General features: G+C 46.2%; 1 protein-coding gene across 2 annotated transcripts in view; it reads right to left on the bottom strand.

Moving 5' to 3' along the window:
* Nucleotides 1-10,321, bottom strand: part of LOC130855061 (ubiquitin-conjugating enzyme E2 E1) — a 69,319-nt gene extending 58,998 nt beyond the window's left edge. Inside the window, exons 1-3 of one of the 2 annotated variants that reach the window (XM_057737913.1) lie at nucleotides 10,174-10,321; nucleotides 8,889-9,073; nucleotides 4,929-4,979 (exon numbers count right to left, since the gene is read on the bottom strand). In XM_057737913.1, coding sequence (XP_057593896.1) covers nucleotides 4,929-4,979; nucleotides 8,889-9,040 — 203 coding nt within the window. In that variant the 5' untranslated portion in view covers nucleotides 9,041-9,073; nucleotides 10,174-10,321. The remainder of the gene's footprint in view (nucleotides 1-4,928; nucleotides 4,980-8,888; nucleotides 9,074-10,173) is intronic. The other variant, XM_057737912.1, reaches the window with a different exon arrangement.
* Nucleotides 10,322-12,713: the final 2,392 nt, after the last annotated feature.

The raw sequence follows: 12,713 nt of genomic DNA, 5'->3' as shown, positions 1-12,713 counted from the left end.
ACAGACCACATCTTGTTTATCTACTCATCTGTCAACAGATATTGGGTTGTTTCTGCTTTTTGGCTACTACGAGCTGCTATGCACACTGACTCAATACTTGTTTGAGTCCCTGTTTTTAATCCTTTAGGCAATACATCTGGACGTAGAATTGCTGGGTCATACAGTAATTCTTTTTCACTTTCTGAGAAACAACAGCAGTATAGTTTTACAATCCACACACACGTCTTCTGGTCAGCACAACAGCCACAAGAGTTCCTACTCATTTAGGAAACAATTCACTTTTGGATGGATTTCCTTCCTACCTACCCACTCAGGCCCCAAGTGAGGATCTAATTTCCAGGAACCTGACCCAGGTTTGGATGCCATTTTGATTGTGCCGACACTCCAGTCTCCCAGTTCTCACTACTTTTCCACACTACCTTTTGCACACAAAGGGAAGCACACTGTAGTAGTAACTCTCCAAATGAAAATTATGATGAAACTAAACATTATCCAGATGGTGCAGTCACATTTATATCCTGAATGTAATTAGTAACATCAGATAAGTGAATGATACATAAAAGGAAGGATATTTTTCAGCAAGTAAGATGATTTAGGGTTTTCTACAGGATGACTTCTGTTGAACCCATTTCTTAACCCCAAACAAGCATACAAAACATGCTAAACTTGGAGGATATGTATAAGCCTTTACTACTGTAAGAAAAGGATCATCTCTTTTCACTCCAAGGTTAGCAGCCCAGGATTTCTAAACTGACATCTCATTATTATTACCGCCAATGCCAGGAGGTTTTATAAAACCACAAAATCCAACAATGTAAATTCACAGAAGTGATCTGTGCTACCTTAGAGCACCTCTGTGCAGGGGGCAGGATGAAAAGGGGTCATGAGGGGGATCTTTCACTTTTCACTCCAAAACTTCTGCATTTCAGCTTTTCAAAAACATACATTCTTGGGCTTCCTAGGTGGCGCAGTGGTTAAGAATTCACCTGCAAATGCAGGGGACATGGGTTCGATCCCTGCTCCAGGAAGATCCCACATGCAGCGGAGCAACTAAGCCCGTGCGCCACAACTATGGAGCCCATGTGCTGCTACTACTGAAGCCCATGTGCCTAGAGCCCATGCTCTGCAACAAGAGAAGCCACCACAATGAGGAGCCCGCGCACCACAACGAAGAGTAGCCCCCACTCACCGCAACTACAGAAAGCCCGCGTGCAGCAACAAAGACCCAACACAGCCAATAAAATAAATAACTCTTTTTAAAAAAAATACATTCTTATATCATAATTGTGTAATGGCCTAAAATTGTATTTAAAATACAAGCAATGAAAGGCAATGTTAGGAAAAAAAATAAGCTATTAAAAGGAGCTAAATGGGCAGTTCCAATAATATCACCATCTAACACAGAAAACTCTATAATCTCATTTGAACTTTACAACCTGATGAGGTACTCAGCCCTTTTAGTAAATGCGGAAAAGAAGGTTGAGAAAACTCCTTAGACACTGCTTTACATTTTTTTTAATGCTCCTCACGGTAGCCTTCATATCATCCTCAAAAATGTGCGATTTAGCTGTAAAACTTTAAAACATACTAGTTATCCCCCCAAATAAATAGCATTGACTTACTTGGGCTTAAATATTAATATCTAGGAAACAGAAAAATGGTCAAAATGTAATAAAGTCATATAAAAGGAAATTTACTTTTATTATTCTCCACCATGCTTGAAATGTCTAATAACTTCTTGAAGACACTTTGTCCTAAATAGCAACCCCCCCCCAAATCTTAGTTTTTAGGTTTTGAGGCACTAAATGAGTATTTACTCGTAATTCTAATATATCTATTAAGTGAAATCTGAAGTTTAAAGGATTTAGGCAAAATGTGTCATTTATTATGTGCAGACATACTGCCTACAGACATTTATGGCTACAGGTTAGTTATATAGCTATAACTAGTCAATTTAGCAAAGCTTGAACCCCAGGCTATAAATAACAGCTACAAAACTGACTCTAGTGGCTCAGAGTTCACCAGCTATCTAAAAGGGCATAATTTTACAATCCAATGCTTTAGGAAATCACTACCGTAGTTAAGACAACAATTTTTCCTAAATGATTAAGAGCCAGAATGCAGAGGGAAAAGCCTAACAGCCAAAAGCTTGGTACATGAGTTGAGAGACTATTACACCTGTACATATAATCAAACAGTTCAGAGATACCAAGGAATTTTATTTAAAAGGCAATACACAGCAACTTTTAAACTTCACTTAAAATACTTTTGACCTTGTCATTGAATACATTCCACGTTTTGTTCTAAAAAAAATCTATTCAACATAATATAAAACACTGAGGACATAACTTGATGCTCATACATAACTTTTTTAGAAACTGCACTTCAAACAAGTTTTGAAGTTCAATAACTTTGAATTCAAATATTTTTGCCAAGTGCTAAAATTACTGAACACATTCAGTGCACATTCAGAAGCAACTTCCCACTGACTTGCAATAATTATTGGTTTATTGAGAGGTTACTATGTGCCATCTGCTATATTTTAATAAACTAATGTGCTTAAATTCAAAACCACGCACTGAATACTGACTAAAGAAAGGCAGTTCTACAAAAGCTTAATATATAAGATACTTTAATTGAAAACCAATTATTTAACTCATTCAAAACATAATTTACAATTGATGAAATTACAACTTCATAGGAACCAAGCTATCAAGCTTTCATGCAGAGTAACATTAAGAAAATTATGTAAAAAAAAGCATGCATTCAGTATATCACTTAATTCACACATTTTAATTGGATGCTAACTTTCAAAAAGTATCTGTAAATTATCCATTTCCAACTAAGCAGCAATGGACATTAAAACAGTAAATAATTCAATCCTATAAGGTACCAACAGAAACATAAAACCAAACTCATTTAAGTTAGCTGAACATTGAGGTTATATATAACATAAAACATTCTGTATAACATTCTGTCAGTAACACCAGTAAGCCAACCAAAAGTAGAAACTGCAGATCATACTACTTAAGCAGCTCTACTAAAAAGTGTCTTCAGAAAATAAAGCAGTTTTTACTTTTAAAAGTGAACATAATACACATTTCTCTCACAAAATAAAAACGCCTGTGTTCTCTCTGAAATCAATTAAGTATGTGGAAGTTTGTCTCTCCACCACCCACCACCCAATATCCATCCAGTTTGGTGCTTCCCCTGACCCTCAGGTAACATTCAGAGGTTTCACCCTGAAGGGGTAATTAGGAGGGCCTTCCACGAATAAGTTCTATATGTTCAGCAACACAAACTGCTCACACGCTGTTCACACGTGAACTTGGCTAAAATGGTATGAAACTAAAGAGTACGTAACCAATTTTTTTTAAAGTGATTAATCCCATGAAAACCTTCAAATTACATCAAGTTTAAATTTGACTGCACTTATAAGAAAGCTCTTTACACCTTGATACACGTTATTAGTTTTGACACCATGCTTTAAAAACCTGGTAAAGCTGTCTGAACTCACAACAGACACATACGCAGAGCAGACATGATACCAAACAGGGGCAATAAGTACACGGCGTAGATATACCACGGGGAAGGCCCATGGGTTCAACACAGCCAACCAAGGGAAGCTCCAGGCCTCCATCGGAACAACAATTCCACTAAAATGAAAACAGAAAATATCCCAGCCAAGTCTGACCTATCTCTCCACTGTTGAGAACAATCTGGAAAGATTCTTCACAGCCATGAAAGAACTCCTCCAGAACTGTTAACTGGTTACAAACTATAGTTTAGGAGCACTGCAAGAGCAAGCCCAAAATGATTTACTTTCCTTACAAAACAGGATGAAGTTTTACCAAAGAACATCCCACACCTGACCAACATTAAGAACGTGTTCCCAAAATGGCAATACTAAAGCTTCCATTTAATCCATTAACGTTAGTTTAGAAAGTTCAGTGTTCATAAGCAAAATATTCTTTCAATACTCCTGAGTATTTCCACAGGCTCACGTTAAATTCTGTGTACAACCACTGAATATTTTCTTGCCAGCAACAACTTCTTCCTCTAGGTCTACAAGTCTAGTACAATCCTGAAATCTCACATCCCATTCCTGAAACGATCCTGAGAACTGAGCATTAGGTTGTTATACTTAATTTTTAAACTAAGGGAGTAATAGAATGGAACGATTAATCTCTCTTAAGTTGCACCACTGTAATATATGTCCTTCCTCACTTCACTTTGATTTAGTAAAATCATCAAGTCTTCCACCTTGACTCAACAGTAGCCAAAAGGCTATCTTAAATAAAATCAAGTCACTACCAAATCTTTCAAAAGCTGGTATCAGTGTTCTGAAACTGAAACGCACATCATGTATAGTCCGAGTAAAGCAACTGCAAGAAAAACATCCCTGCGGAAGAGTTTAAATCTATAAAATAATTAAAATCAAAACCTTTTAATCAAAGTCACAAAATTATGTCCTGAACCTGTCTGCCCAAGTCCAACACAAAATTTATATAAAATAAGTTTGAGGATCCAGTGTTTCATTCTATGCTCTATTAGCTTAGTAGAGAGCCTGAATAACAGATTATGATAGTAAAGCAATTTTCTAAACTAAAATGTACCCGAGCATCTAAAAGGCTTTACATCATCCTTAATGCCCTATCAAAGGTCACTGACCAGGCAAGCATACATCTTTGAGTTCAGTTTACACATACGTACAAGGGTCCACTCCAAATAAATCCACCACTTCTCTTCGACATGGGACTGAACCGGTCAGAGGCTCATCAAAACGTTATACTCAGGTTATTCAATTTCAACTGTTAACTTGATGTTAGTACCCAAACAAGCGTTAACCAAGGAACAAAAGCAAAAGTTTACAATAACAAAAAGAAAAAAACTTAAAAGTTTAAAAAAAAAAAGGAAGAGGAGCTCACCTGCAGTTGGGTGGAGGGTCTAAAGTGATGTCCGCCAGCTCCTTCTGAATCCTGGAGGCAGGAAGCGAGGGGGGGAGAGAGAGAGGGAATCAGGGGTGGGCGGCCGCCCCGCTGGGCAGAAAGAGCCCCCGCCGCGGCGGAGCTGCTGGGGAGCGGGACCTGCGCCCCGGGCTGCGCTCCCCGCGGGGAGAGAACCGACCCCACCCGGGTGGGAGCCCCTGCCTCCGGCCCCTCCACCGGCCTGGGTTCGAATCCCGCCTCGCGCACTACGGCAGCGGTATTTCTCAGCAATTTCCACTTAGGAAATCATTTTGAAGCTCCTCACTCGCACCTACTTTCCTGAACTGAATCAGAATATGTGGGGCGCGTTCCCTCCGCCCTGCCCGGGGGCGGGGGGACCGCGAAGGGCAACCCCCTACCGCCTCGGAGCCCGCCCGCCGCCCCGCACCTCGGCGCCCCCTCCCCCCACGCGCGGGCACCCCGGGCGCTCCCTCCCCCCGCAGAGCGCCCCCCCTCGGCCGCCCGCGGCCCCGGGGACGAAGCCAACATGGCCGCTCCCCGCGAGGCCCCGCGGGCGCCGACTAACCCGCCGCCGTCGAGCTGGGGGCGGCGCGGGCCGCACGACGGACCCCGGGTGGGCTGCCCACCCCCACCCCGCCGGCGGGCCCCACCCCCACGCCGCACTCACGCGGGGCGCGGACCCGTCGCCGGCCGGGTGGGGGTCCCCGCAGCTCGCCCCGCCGCGCCCGCCGTCTCGCGCCCGGACACCCCTGCGCCCGCGGCCCGCACAGGTGCACCGGCCGCCCGCCCGGCCCACCTGCCCGGCCCTGCTCTCGCCCGGACACTCTCTCACTTCCCGTGGGTGTGCACCCCACGCTGGCTCAGAGCCCGGGACACCCCCCCCCACACACACCCGGTTTCCCATCTCCGCAGCGGCCCGCGACTCCACAAAGAGCCCATCCCCCACCCCTAGGCCGACGCCACAAGGCAGTTCACACCGAGCCCTGGCCTTTGTCTTCAGCTTACCTAGGCACTTAGAGCATCAATTCCTACGGCGAAGTTTGAGGCCTTTAAGCCTCCTCCACCTTCTAAACGGAGCCTTCTATTTTTATAACCTTTCCTGCTCCTATCATATAAAGCCCTAAAGGGCTATGTTACAACTTAAAAATCTCACCGAGGCAGCACAGTAGTAAAAAACTAACACACACACACACATACTCATTTTCTCTCTCTGTCTCTCTCTCAAAGCAATCAATCACAATGGATGCTTTTCTCTTCCCAAAGGCTTTCTAAGGGTAGGAAGACAGGCTGGCTAGATGCGATGGAGAATAGGTTTTAGAACACACTGTTTTTTCCATTTATAAGTAAAGAGAAATTTACTTCTGATTGGGGTGCTGATTAGGGAAGTTCTTTAAACTTTCCTGTTGGAGGACATTTCCTGTCCCTACAAATCTGGTGAACTTTAGAAAGGGCTTTGCTCACTATCTCTGATATCTACTTATCTGTGTCCAGCTCAATTCTATTGCTATCAATCATCACTTTAGTTCTAAGACCTTGGCATCCCCACTGTTTGACTCTTATTTGAGTCAAAAGTTTGGAACCCTGGCTTCCTGATTCTTACCTGCACCTACTAGAATGACTGTATATGCTAAGACCTATGTACATGGGCAAAAATAACCTCCCCCAGTGCAACTTTTATAAAGACACATACTGACTTCACTGCTCCTTGCCAACCCAACCTCTCCTATAAAATAGTCACTGAAAAGGTAGCTGCTTCTCTAATACCTAAGAAGTGTAATACCAGACAGTTTTATCCACTCTACGACAAACATTCACACCATTTCTAGAATACTGGTAAAAGATTTGTTAACAGTAACCCACACATATATTCCAGAGCAATTCTTGTCCAGACCACCCTCAATAGGAGCTTTTCCTTTACCCGTGGAGTAAAAACCAACATGCAGTTAAGCAACCTTCCATCTGCCAATTCAGGATTCTCTTTCATTCCATCTCCTAATATATGTGCCTTTTCCAATTCTATGGGCAACACCTACCTTCCAAGTCAATCTATTTCCCAGAACAGCATCTATAGGGTCCCGCTAACATCACTCTTCCCTTTATTCTTTCCTAGATACACTATCCCTCTCCATTTTTTTACCTTTACTATTAACCATAGCTCTGCTTTACACTAACAGCCACTCTTTCAGCAAGATTCCCAGGGAGCTAAAGCTGATGTTAATTTTACAGATAAAATTACTTGTCGGTAGCTTCCCACCTTTCATTTATTTTACACCTACCATCTCTTTCCCAGGCATTTCCAAATGAGTTTCTAACCTCCTTAGCGTAAATGGACAAACTACGTCTACTGAAAAAAAAAAAAAAAAAAAAAAAAAAACCCCTCTGTAATTTGCTGACACACACTATCTTATATTTGACACCTGTGCCTTTATCCCAAATATATTCATGCACGCCAGGGATAGCCAGCAAAATATAAAAATACTAATGACTTAAAGCAAATATTCTACCTTAGATCAGGCCAAAAGCTGCCCGAGCTTGGATGAGGGAGCCCAGAAGCTGGGAAAGAGGGGGACGGGGTTGTTGATTAAGGAAGGCCCCATCCAAAGCTGGCAGGGTAGGTGCCAAAATTCTGGAAGAACCAGCACAGGGCTAATCAAGGAGAGCCCGTCAAGACTCCTAGGAAGCTGAGATGCAATCAAACTAACCCTCTGAAAATGAGAACAATCTTGCCAAGACATCTAGCCACTTAACTCTACACCTCTACACCGTTTACAATAAGCTAAAGTCATTCCTTCATCCTCCTATGGTTAGCTCACCAAAGTGCTTTACCAACTTTCCAAATTTCAAGTCAGGGAGAATGACAGGACACACTTTCAATTTCTAAGTTTTGGCTCACTCCTCAGAGGAGAGATCTAAAGCCTCATGTTCCATTTTATTTTACATTCTTTTAAGACAGATATCTCCCTCTAACCTACCATTTGGATTCCTTACTATCTTTCTGGTTTGCCACTTTAATGTTCAATGACTGTACACCTGACAGAAGGATTTATCAGAAAGTATGGGGGTTCCCAGGAATCTGCTAGAGATTAACAGTCACAGGGATCAAAGTATACCTCTGAAGGATGATGGAGGTAAAAAGTAGCTTCTTCCAGAGACATAAGAGAAAGAGGGGAAAGAAAAAGAGCCACTGCTTGAATTCATCTTGAGGGGAAAAAACAAAAACAAAAAACAAAAACAAAAAATTTTACAGCCTAAGAGAAAATAGCATGAAAAAAATTGAGTTGCACTGAAACCTGGTAAACTGAAGTTCTCAAAGAATCCCCAAATAGCCTAAATAACCATTTTACATCATTTATTGATTCATTCACTTGCCTCAACTCTGTAAATCAGAAAAAATCTAAATTCCATCCGAAAACATCTATCTCCACCTATTAAATGTTTTACTCTGCTAATGTGAGTTCGTTATTCCTTATGCGATTTGCGGAAAAAGCTATTCAAAACAGATATGTGCAACAGGTGAGAAGGAAGTAAGATGGTAATAGAATTCCTTGTGATAGAGCTGTCCGGGCAGGTATTAGTAATTAAGTGGGATGCCAGCCTTGGGAAGGGTCACAGATTAGTGATTAATAGGACGAGTAACTTGAAATCAGACTTGAGGGTCACTACTAATGCTAACGAGGAGTCTCACAAACGGCAGCAAGATATGGGAAAGGCAAGCCACAGCAGCTGCGTGTGGACAATGATTAAAAGAAAAAACAGAAGAAGCAACAGAGAAAAATAATTAGGGCTTCTAAGGCCCTTTTTTTTTTCCTTTTTAAGAACACGTAACCCATGAGGAGCATTTAAGCTCCCCTCGCTGGAGGCAGACCAAATGCAGCAAGAGGCAGTGCGTTCGGGAAATAGGAAGCCTGCTTGGGGGGGGTGGGGGGGGAGGTACGGTACCTCTTGGCGCTGGTGGAGAGGAGTTTGGAGTTTTTGCTCATGCTGACTTTACTCTCCTTCTTCTTGGGGGTGTTTGTTTCTTTCTCGGTTTGCTGGTTGGAGGACGAAGATGAGGAGGAGCTGGTGCTGGCCCTCGAATCGTCATCCGACATAGCGAACCCCCCACCCCACCCCGCAAACAGCCCCTGTAGGGGGAGGGGAACAAAACAGAAACACACGAACCATGCAACCAGTGTAAATAAGGAACTCGGGTGCTGTCAGGAGGGCTTTGGCCAGGGGTGCACCCGGCCGCCCACCGCCCTCCACTCGCTTTCCAAAGTCTTCAGGCCCATCGCGGCTTTTGCAAATCGGACGCGGTGTGTTTGTTTATTCTTGGCCCCCAATGGGGGACTCGGTGGGAAAACGGTCGGGAGCGCAGCGAGCAGCCCCTCCCTCGTCCCCCCGGGGCTCCCCTCCGGGCCGGGAGGGGAGCAACCGGGCAGGCGGGGGCGCGGGGCGCCCGGCCCGGGCGGGCAGGGAAGGTCCCGGCGGCCGGCCGGCCTCGGGCAGTTTTCGGCGGCTTTCCGGGGGGTCGCGGGGGCCCGGAGGGCCGGGAGCGGAGTTTGGCGAGGTCGGGAGGAGAGGAGGGCGGAGGGGAGTAAGAGAGGAAGCCGAAACGGGGGGACGGAGGCGGGGAGCGGGTGCCCGGGTGGGGGAAGGGAGAGGCCGACGGGGGGGGCAGGGGCGGCGAGGCCCGAGGCCCCCGCCGCGCCCCGACGCCCCTCCGCCGCCCGCCCCTCGGCCGTCCGGCTCGGGGCTGCGCGGCCGTAGCGGGGGTCCCGAGCACACGCCCGATGGGCACCCCGGTGGGGGTGCGGGCGCGGGGGGACTCGGCCTCCTCCGCGAAGGAATAACAATGAGCCCGTCCGCCCCGGAGGGGTTAATCCCCGCGGGCCCCCGCCCCGGAGGAAAACGGGGCTCCTCCGCCGCCCCTCCCCCGCTCCCGGCCCCCCTCGGCAGCCAGCGGGGGGCTCCCGGGGCAGCGCTGACAGTTCGAGCCCCGGCGCCCCCCCCCCCGGCCCCGACGCGGGCGGCCCCCGCACCCCACGCGGCCCGGGGTCCCTGCCCATCCCCCGCGGGCGGGCCCGGCCCCCCGGGGCCCCCCGGGGCTCCCCGGCCCCTCCCCGCCCCCCCGACCCCGTGCCCGGCGGCCCGGGCGGCGCGGCTCGGGGGAGGCGGCGAGGGGTGTCCCCGAGGCCCGGCGGCGCGGCCGGGGGGCGGCGGGCGGCGGGGGGGATCCCCGTACCTCTCTTTGTGTCTGGCTGCTCCGTGCCGCCGCGGCGGCTGCTGCTGCGGCTGCGGCTGGGCCTGGCCACTCGTGTCTCTCTCTCGCTGGGAGAGAAGCGGAAGTGCAGCAACAGCAACTATTAAACAGGCAATGGCTTCCCCCAGCCACACACGCTCGCACACACTCCTCCTCCTCCCCCTCCCCCTCCCCGCCCCTCCCCCACCGGCCCGGTCCCACCCACCCGCGCTCCCCTCCCCCTGCACACCTCCGGCGGGGCACGAGCAGCCCTGGGGGGCGGGGGGGGGGACCCTGGGCGGCCCGGCCCCCTCCCATCCGGGACGCCCGGCCAGGGGGCGAGGAGCTATGAATTTCCTCCCGAGTGGTCTGGGGACCCCCGGCTCCTGGGCTGGAGAGGGGAACCCGTGCCCATACCCGGGCGGGGGTGGGGAAGCTGGGAACCGTAGGGAATAGGGCGATCACGAGAGGAAGTTCTTCCCGAAAGGGCTTTCGGAAGGAGGGTGGGGGGCAAATTGGTTAAAAAAAAAAAAAGATGGTAATCTGGTGGCCAGGACTTTGGACTAGAGAACGCCGCGGGAACTCCTCCCCAAAAAAGTGATCAGTTTAAGGGGGAAATAAATCCTACAACAGGGTTTCCAGCGAGCTGACGACCCTGGCTTCTCCCTCTGGCAGTTTACCTGCTAGGAACAGAGGTCGGCTTAGGCACGCCTGTGAGAAAATCCCAAGCTAGGAGTTTTCTGTTCAGGCACGTGCAATTTTTACAATTTTAGATTCTTCCAGTCACTTTTTATAGAAAGAGGTGGTGTTTTATAAAAGTGATACAAAGGAGTTCGTGACAGGTAAAACCAACCAACGAGAGACAGCCTTACAGATGTGAGAAATCAATGGGAATAAACCGCATACTACTGAATTAGACTGGATTTAGAATTTTTGGTGTCGGAAATTGGATTAAAAATTGGGGGGGGCTGCTGTACCTTCTTCAGCTACGATATAAATGCTATTCAAATAATCATAATGTTTTTATAATAGTCCCTCTAATTCTTCTGAATTGTTCCTTATTTAGCATTTTTACCAAGGTTAATGTTTTTAAGATTAAGCCATCACGTTACAATTTAGTTTCTCACTTATTGGTCATTTCAGTTGAAGGAAACTGAAGAAATATGTACGGTGTCACACGTTCAGCAACTGTCCAGTCAGATTTCCATGGGCCACTCTAAATTATCTCATTCAAATTGCCATCCTTTTCCATGGCAACAGTGCGGCTTCAGTTACCACAGGACAACACCAGCTATAAAACCCGTGGCATATCCACTAACCAGGAAAACAGCATTCTTACCACCCACCTAAACCCCTTCTAGCCCTTAACATGAAACTCCAACTTTATTAAGACTCATAAAGTAATTGTGCAGACTTCTTGCTCAGTCCTTATCAGGAAACCTGTATCTACCAAGAATTGTCATAGAATCAAGGGGTCCAAAAGCTGAGGAAAAAAACCCATATAGGTCATCATTTCAGCCTCCTACCTCCAGCCATAGCAATCCCTCAGTCACATGCCTAGAAATTTTGAAAAGATCCCAGATGTGTGTTTGGGTTCATGAGTCCTGGTAGAGCATATAAAAATAATAACATTCTCTGCTGTATATCATTTGAAAGCAACCCCCCAAAATCTCCTTAAAACCAGGTTGTATACTTTTTGTACTTCTGATGAAAAAGATATAAATTCAAGACAAAATAATAAGCAAACATGAAACAAACTCCATTGGGATGAAAACAATAATCTGAAGACAGTTATTAAAATTGAGACTTCCTCTTACGAAAATTTGGGTTCCTGATACTTTAAAATACATGTCTACCCTGTGAGTACAGTCAGTAAAAACTCATATACGTGTCAAGACGAGAGCTGGCAAAGAATACAGGAAAAGAAAAGGTTTGATTTCCTGATGTGACTAGGACGGTGGGTGAATTTTTTCATTACTTTTGGCTTGCATGAATCGTATATTTGGATAGTAACTATAATAATATTTTTTAAAAAAATCTGAACGTGGTATTTTGTGTTGCGTTGTTGATGCTTGGATTGGCCTGATCCCTGGGGAAATAAATCTGTAATGGAAAGGCCCCTCCTCTGCAGGGAAGTGCTTTCCCAACCACCAGTCTGGAGGGACACTAGCTCTCTTTTGTGTACTGGTCTTTCTTATCTCTAACCCTGGTTGGAGCTTTATGGTTCAGGAATGACCTGCCGAGGGGGAATAAAAACCTCAAAATGTTTAGAAAGGAATCTGCTGCTCTCGAAAGACTATTCTTTATGTCAGATTATTTTAAATATACGGTTGTCTCAGTCATAAAAAAATAATAATTCATTTGCGATCTTCTGACTCTCTACTTATTAGCTGCAAGGCCTAAGGAGCTAAATTGACCTAAGCCTCCCTTTGCTCAGCTGTGAAGGGCAATACCTGTGCCATACTGACTGGCTAGTTGTAAGAAGGATCAAATATATCTATAATAAAGATGGTTTATTAACCGTTACTCAAAGTAAAGTATTA

Source organism: Hippopotamus amphibius, chromosome 6 (assembly GCF_030028045.1).
Source record: "Hippopotamus amphibius kiboko isolate mHipAmp2 chromosome 6, mHipAmp2.hap2, whole genome shotgun sequence".
NCBI lineage: Eukaryota > Metazoa > Chordata > Mammalia > Artiodactyla > Hippopotamidae > Hippopotamus > Hippopotamus amphibius.
Note: the sequence above shows the minus strand (reverse complement) of the source record. Positions and strands in the feature narration are given on the sequence as shown.